Genomic DNA, 8,236 nt, shown 5'->3' with positions numbered 1-8,236 from the left:
TGAAGTAGGTGAATAGTGTCTTTATAAATTATTTTATTCATGCAGATCTGAAGGTTTTATTATCATCTTAATGGAAAGATTTTGGTAACTTTAGAATCAGACTTGAAATTATTTCCTCAGATATGCAACCACCAGTGTCTTTAGTGTCTTACAGCTTTGATAACAAATATAACACACACATTTAGAAAGTTTTTATTTAAAGTCTATATTCTTGAAACAAGACATTGGTGTGAGCCAAAGTTGGTAAAAAATTCAAAAGTAATTTACAATTAAATTTCAGCTTTTCCAGCATGAATGACAAAAAACTTTAAAAATGCATTACTAGACTCTAGTTGTGAACTTTTATATTAATTGATGTTTAAATTTTTGGTTTTATTTCATTATCTATGAAGGTTTTACTGGTTAGAGTTTTCACGTACACCTAAGAACGCACTATTATAGCTACACAACAAGACTAACTTTTGTTCAACAGCGGCCACAAGTAGCAAGAAGTTGACAGCACATTTCCCATGATTCTTTGTCAACATAGCTAACATTAGCCACCACAAGCTAATGGTCATACCAAGCCCAACCCAAATACGGCTCTAACAGAAGAACCCCTGAGTTTATTGAAATAAACAAGGGTGTGTTTATGTGGAATTTGATATAATAATTTTTTTATTTGTAAGATAAGGAATGTATTATTTTATCTTTTAAATGTTACACACAGCCCCGCAACCCTGTACGCAGGATAAGCGGTTGATGGATGGATGGATGGATGTTACACACAGACCTACTCTAAGTAAACACATTTCTTTGAAAGTACTAAAAATTAATTCAGTAGATATCTTTTTTCCTCTCATACACAGCCAAGCTTAACTTCAACAGATTATCAATAAACTAGTCTTTCTTTCTTTCTGTCTTTCTTCCTTCTCTGAATAATTCCAGGCCAGTTTCACAGTGTTGATTCTGCCATCATCATCATTACTAAGTCCCATTTAGAGACCACCTTCCTGCAATAACACACCATGGTGAGATAATGTCCTACTCATGCAGGTGGACTGTTAGTCAGGTATAACTCGTAAACTCAACAAAACAAAGGTTAAACAAACAAATGAGAGTGAGGAGGTCAAAGTGAGACTACTGATCCTAGCGGAGCACAGCTGTTCAAAGGTTAATTTAACACCCATTGCAGCAACATATGCACTCATCTCTAAATATAGTGATATTTTCTCTGATGTGAGTCTTTGCTGACTTACTGAATTAATGCGGGGTTATGTTTAGAATTTGAAAATGTACGACTCTGGCACCCCTGAGTGGTAGTGTGAAAATAAATTGCAGTAGCCTATAAACTAGGCCATTTTTAAATTTATTTTACTTTTAATATTTGAAAGAATACATTATCCTATTTCCTATCTCACCATTTTAATTCTCCAACTTGTTTTTGTGTTTAATCACAAACTACAGTAATCTGCTCACCTTGCTTTTCCCTTCAGACACACAAGCACACACCTACACTTGCCTGTCTCTCTCTGTCTGCTCTGACTTTATTTGTCAGCAGTTTTATTTAAGAGAACTAAACATTTGGTGTTTTTCGCCCCCGATTCCGTTTTCACAGCATCAGATGAGCCACGTGTGCAGGAGGCTTGTTGTTAATTACCGATAGAGACCAATGAATGACATCCTCACCAACAGCTGTGTTCACTGTTGCTTTACCTGCTCCCTGCTTTACAATATCCATTGTTATCTTCTAACGTGATGCAAGATAGCGTCTCTTTCTGTGTGTTTCTCTGCAGATGTTCTCTTCACTCTAGTGAATAACTCCACACACCTAAGACATGTTTAAGCATGTGTGGCTGTGGCTGTGACATGCGGTTACTGTCTGTGCACACATGTGAAACACGGCGCAGTGCAGCGTGTTTGTAATGTTCAATGTGATCAGCAGAAAATTGGATATTTGACACTGCTAGGCCCCGGTCACCGGTCATGGCCGAGCAATTTATACTTCTGCGTCGAATCGACGGCGTAGCCTCTGCGTAGCCCCCTACCCTACAGACGTGCACCTACTCAAAAATGTAACTACATGTTGCGTCGACGCGGAACGTAAGCTCTGTGATTGGTCGGCTGGGTAGCCTCGCAATGCCTCCGAGCTGACAGGAAGTACCTGTGCTTTGAAGTAACTTTTACTAGCGGCCAAAACGGCGGCTGTAACACCGTGGTTCAAAATATTTGACCGTCACAACCAGAGCGAAATTACTCGTTTCGCTATTTGTGTTCGTATTCGCTATCCATTCGGTCGATAATATTTGAAAAGGCTACACCAGCCGCACGTTTACAATTTTACCCCCATTCATGTTGGCGGAGGGCTAAACTGGAAGTTAGCCTGCTTGGCCGGTAAAAGTCAAAACAGTGGACGCTGTGTAGCGCTACTGCCGACTAGCGTTTGGGTAATAATTGATTGCAGATTGACGGACACACGGACGCACAAGTATAAATGCCTGGCTACGTGTAGGCTACGGCGTAGCTACGCAAGTAGACCCTACACAGGAGTATAAATCAAGCTTAAGCGAAAAAAAAAAAGGCCTATTTCAGCCCCCAGCTGATCAGTCTGTGCATCTAGCTGTAGAATGTGACTTACAGTCCAATAAGCTGTTAAACAAGCTACCAAACAAGCTAGGTAATGTAATAACATAGTAGGCTCATGGAAAAATAATCAGTTATCATACCTTTTTGTCATGATTTATTAATGACTCAGCATCATTAAAGACAAAAGAATCAGTTCGTCCAATGTCTCAGTGAACAAAATAGCCCTGCCAGCCTACTTAACATTACTGGATTTCAAAAACTACTGACGGATTCAAACTGGTTTTCTCCCACCAGACTCCAGTAAGGTGAAGAGGGCAAGCAGGCAGTGGACCAAACCACTGTGAGGCAATGGAGGGGGGACTTAAAACTGTCTAATTTAGTTGTTTGTGTTTGTATTGTATTGTATCAAAAACACAACAGCAATCGAATTTACACATTTAATGTCAGGTGAAAATTTAATTTGCATTCAGTTTGAACACATTGTTCACAAGTTACTTCATGCTTAGAAATGTAAGAAATACAGATTTCTAATGATTTGTAGAGCACTTGTCAATCCAACTCATCATTATCACAGCAAAATACACTCAAATTTCAAGCTTCACTTTGACAGTGAAGAGGGACATTTTACATTTCCATCAACCAAAGGCTCTCTGTAGTCCATCAATTTGCTCCCTTGCTCTCTTTCTGCCTCCATCTCCCTCTTGACCTTTCATTGAGACCTTTAATCAAAGCAGAGTTATGGCTCCCCAGAGCCATCGCTAACTACCAAATCACACGTCCTGACAGTGCTGCGGGGATTTGGTAGTTCTGAAAAGTCGGTGTCCTCCCCTTAATCCTACAGCAGTGCGCTGAATAATGCATGTTTTTCTCTGCTTGGGAAAGAGACTACAGCGCCACTGGTGATTCAGTGTGTGATTCAATCTCAGACACAGCTCTTTGAGACTTTAGTTCTGGTGAAACAAGAGGAAACAAGGAAAACATGTCGTCCTTTGTAAATGATGCAGGAAACCCCTCAGTGCGAAAAGTTCAGCGTCAAAATGCGTCACTGTTCCAGTTCTGTGATGCAGCAACTTCAGACTTTCAAAGTTAGACTTAGAGTGAGGTAAAAAGTAACATATTTTGGTTATGGTCATGATTATGTAAACTTAAAGGGGCTATAGGTAAGTTTTTCATTTTAATGAATAAAATTTTCATTGCCTTATTGTCAATGGGCTCAACACTCACTTAGAAATGAAGCACACACCTGTTTTCTCTCTTGCTTGCATCAGCCACTATTTCTGCTTTTAATGTGAGGACACTGGGTTGGATTCAGCCCTGTGCGCGCTCCCGAGCCTCTCTCGTTCTATAGCAACAACAGCAGCTAACGACATGAAGTCCACTAACACCATAACACCAACAACCGGCTCCCAGCAAAACACAGGCTCCACGTAAGGATACAAAACAACAAGGAAGGTTTATGTGCTGAAACCCATCAGACCAAACAGGTTCAGATGATGTCGAGTAAAGACAAGTGAGCATTAGTAAAACTGGAGAAGCACAGAGAAAGTCACGTTAGCTCGCCGGCTAACACTACATTAGCTCCGACCTGCCGCTGTTTGTCCAGCTCACTAACCGTTTCCTTATCATCCAATACATTTACCTGTGCTGACATTGCTGAGCCTCCGGTGAAAGATACACATATAGTAAATATAGTTCCTAAAAGCAGCAGGCGAACTAACAACGATGTAGCACGCCGGCTAAATGCAGTCACTGAACCATTATCATGTAACGAGCATGGATTAGTTCAACCTCAAGCTGATAAAAAATATTACTGTAATGTTGCAGTGGGAGTTTACTTGAGTTTCCACCATGTTGTGTGAAGCTGGCTCCCTGTCTGTCTGTAGCCGCTCTTACTTTGCCTTTTTCGGGAGTACTGTGCTAATATGCCAGTGTCTTGCTGCGCTGAATGAAAGGTACGGCACCTGTGTTGAGCTGCCTCTGAGCCAGGAACATTGAAGTAACAGAGCCTGAACATGTGAAGTCACAGCCTGCATGCTGGTGTTTCTGCATTAATTGCAGGATTTCTGTATGAAAGCCGTTGTGTTTTCGATAATGCTCGCTCATGAGTTCAGGCGAGCACACGGACGAGCACACACCTGGTTGCTTATCTTAAAACTGCACCGCTAGTGGCCCCTGAAAACTCCACAATGCCTCTTTAAAGCCACTCTAATCAATGTTGTTTTAGTCAACAATGGGTCAAAAGACATAATGTGAACAGAGTTGCTCTGAGTGACAAACTCAGAATCATGACCAGGCTGCAGTTTCCCTCAATTTTACACAGAGTTTTAGCATCTTGCACTTTGTTTTGGTCTAACGGTCAACAACTTGTTTACTAGTCCTGTAGCGTTATGCCCACCAATCGCAGTCGCTGTCGAGTCGCTCCTTTTTGTGTGTGTATTGAGTGTGTGGCTGAGTGAGGGAGAGCGGCAGGTGAATGCAGCCGAGAATTGGGAAAGGTGAGCAGTGAAGTTTAGCATTAAATGTGTAGTGTAGGTTACAGTAGCTATGTTTCCATATAATTTTCAAGTGAATTTTAAACGGACTTTTGGAATGTCGCAAAAAAGAAAATAAAAGACATTGCGAAATATGTGCATTTCCATCAACTGGTTTGGAGCGTCAGTAGTTGACGTTACACATGTAATAAACAAGATGTATGGGATGCAAACCAGAAACAAAACCAGTCGCATGTACCTGAGGACCAAGGATCTGGGAAATATAGGGAGGTCCTCAGGAATGTGTTTCAAGCTGGCAAGTTGCTACCAGCCATGTCTCCACGCAAGCCAACAGCAGAAACAGCTGATCAGTCGTGAGTTACATGTTCGCTACGCCAGAACTTATTCGTGAAAGTGTTTCTGTAATGTTCTTGTGCAGTGTGTGTAAAACACCGACTAAACACTCAGTTAAACCGTAGCCAATGAAGAGAGAGTTGTAGTAAGATTGATCCTTTACTGAGACACTTCTTCATACATGCTGTCTGTGTGGTGAAAACTGTAAATAAAGGCAGTACAAACATATTCAATGTTCTTAACTAAACTAAACACCATTGTACATAGTTGTAAATATGAACATACATCATGCATATAGCATGGCTGTTAGCTTGCACATTAGGGTAAAAACAAAAACGTTTTTTTTTTTTTTTTTTTAAATTAACTTATCAAACATAATTTTTTAGCAAATCCCTGCTAATATATGAACTTTAACATGTCTATTGTCAAATGAATTAACTTACGGCATTGCCTCTATGATGTTCCAGAGTGGATGCAAGCAGATTAGTCTCAGAGCATACATGTCTGCTTTCTTTTCCGCATGTGGAGATAAACAGGAAGTCACTAAACAGGAAATGACGAAACCGGAAGTAGCTAAACAGGAAGTGACGTCATGGTGTGAACGAAAATAATACTAATTTACAGATTATTTATTTTGAACTGAGAAGTAGTTATGTACCTCATTTCCAACTAAAAATAAAAACCAACGAAATAATTCATAAAAAAAATTAAGAAAGCCCTAAAGGCACCACACTCCCCGCCTGACCTGTGTGAGGTCACTAAGAATTTATGTTAGTCCAATACATTAGTCTCTAGATCAGTCTTTGGGCAGAAGTAGAACAATTTCTGCAACTGGCCTAAGAAAGGTTTTCACATTACCCTGGTCAGCTGTTTTCACCTCGACCTTTCTTACGTGGCCATCGTTTCCAGGGAAGGTGGCAGTGATCCTGGCCATAGGCCAGCAGTTGCGGACAGTCTGCTTGTCTCTGAGTAGAACTAGGTCTCCAACTTCAAGGTTTCTTCGAGGTACTGTCCACTTTTGTCTGTGTTGCAGGGAAGGTAAGTATTCACGGCTCCAGCGGGTCCAGAACTGGTTTGCAAGAGCCTGAACCTGTCTCCATTGCTTTGTGTAAAGGTCCTTGCCTGAGAACTCTCCTGGAGGGGGTGGAGCTCCAGTCTTCTGCGTAAGAAGCATTGACGGTGAGAGTATGAAAGGGTTTTCCGGGTCAGCAGAGACAGGTAGGAGTGGACGTGCGTTCATGATGGCCGTGACCTCAGCCATCAGTGTGCAAAGAACTTCGTGGGTTAGGCGAGTGTTATGTTGGAGAAACATTGAATCAAGGATTCTTCTAGCAACACCAATCATGCGCTCCCAAGGGCCTCCCATATGGGAGGCATGTGGCGGGTTGAATTCCCAGATGCATCCTTGCTCACTGAGGAACTTCTGCAGCCTTTTGTCCATCCCAAGCTCCTTGCGCGCTCCAATAAAGTTGGTGCCACAATCAGATAGGAGCTGTTTCGCAGGGCCTCTGAGTGCGAAGAAGCGTCTGAGGGCATTTATGCAGCTAGATGTGTCCATAGCCTCAATTACCTCGATATGCACTGCTCTTGAACTCATACAGCTGAACATGATGGCCCACCGCTTGCTCTCTGCCTGTCCTCCTCTGGTGCGTCTGGTAGAGATGGACCAGGGACCAAATACATCGATCCCCACATATGTAAAGGGAGGGCAGGTTTTAAGGCGTTCAGGTGGCAGGTCAGCCATGAATTGTTCTTCCAGCTTTCCGCGCAGCCTGCGACAGGTTACACATTTGTGGAGTACTGAACTGATTAATGTTTTGCCTCCCAAAATCCACAATCCTGCTGCCCTAATCGCGCCTTCTGTCAGGTGTCTGCCTTGGTGTTTTACTTGCTCGTGGTGATGTTGGGTGAGCAGTAAGGAGATGTGGCTACCTTTGGGCAGGATTATTGGGTTCTTTTCGGCAGCAGGGAGTTCTGAGTGCCTTAATCGGCCCCCAACACAAATGAGGTTGTCTTCCAAGAATGGGCTGAGTTTCTGCATGGGGCTATTTTTGGGTATTGCTTTGTTGGCTCGGAGGGCGGACAGTTCCTTCGCAAAGGCTGCCATTTGTGTTGCTTTGAGGATAACATTCCTTGCCTGGGCCATTTCATCTGGAGTACGAGGTGAATTACATCTGTGCCAGCCTTTGCATTTGCTGTTTTTATTTGAGTGCTTGCAGGATCTTGCCATGTGGATGAGGTATGCTACTCCTCTTACTAAGGAGTTGAAGGTGGAGAACCGTTGGAAGCGGTCTGGGGTAAGCATAGATTCTTCCAGGTATGTAGCACAGGTCTGGACTTGGGTTCGGATTTCCGGGTCCCTTCCAGGTTCAACTAGCTCAAATGTCTCACTAACTTGCATTTTTTTCTGCTGGAGGCTGATACAGGAAGGAGGGTCCCGTGAACCAAGAGGTCTGCGCCAGATGGGATGCAGGTAAGGATCTTGACGCATGGTCGGCAGGATTTTCCTCTGTACGGACGTAGTTCCATTGTTCAGGCTTTGAGGACTGTCGAATGCGTTGCACTCTATTGTGAACATACACATAGAACCGTTTTGCCTCGTTACAAATGTAGCCTAGCACTACTTTGCTGTCCGTATAGAACTTTGTCGCATCTAACTTCAGGTCTAGCTCTTCCTGTATGAGATCTGCCATCTCTACAGCTAAGACTGCGGCGCACAGTTCCAGCCTTGGGATTGTAGGCTCGGACTGGGGTGCTAGCTTTGTCTTGCCCATAACAAATCCCACGTCAACTTTCCCATCTTGCTGAACTGCTCTCACATACGCCACAGCACCAATTGCCTTAGT

At 42.8% G+C, this 8,236-nt stretch overlaps 1 protein-coding gene across 1 annotated transcript; it reads right to left on the bottom strand.

Annotated features, from left to right (window-relative positions):
• Nucleotides 1-5,536: 5,536 nt before the first annotated feature.
• LOC119913337 lies at nucleotides 5,537-7,963 on the bottom strand. The gene has a single exon (XM_038732745.1). It carries the CDS (start codon nucleotides 7,879-7,881, stop codon nucleotides 6,187-6,189), a length of 1,695 nt encoding a protein of 564 aa, XP_038588673.1. The 5' UTR covers nucleotides 7,882-7,963; the 3' UTR covers nucleotides 5,537-6,186.
• Nucleotides 7,964-8,236: the final 273 nt, after the last annotated feature.

The sequence above is a fragment of the Micropterus salmoides genome, unplaced genomic scaffold (assembly GCF_014851395.1).
Source record: "Micropterus salmoides isolate LMB-PRFRI ecotype aquatic unplaced genomic scaffold, ASM1485139v1 Ms_hic_scaffold_2, whole genome shotgun sequence".
Taxonomy (NCBI): domain Eukaryota; kingdom Metazoa; phylum Chordata; class Actinopteri; order Centrarchiformes; family Centrarchidae; genus Micropterus; species Micropterus salmoides.
This window is presented reverse-complemented; position numbering and strand designations above follow the sequence as displayed.

Coding starts and splice junctions, on each gene's coding strand:
- LOC119913337 (XM_038732745.1), bottom strand. CDS start 7,881: ATGCGTCAAGATCCTTACCTGCATCCCATCTGGCGCAGACCTCTTGGT.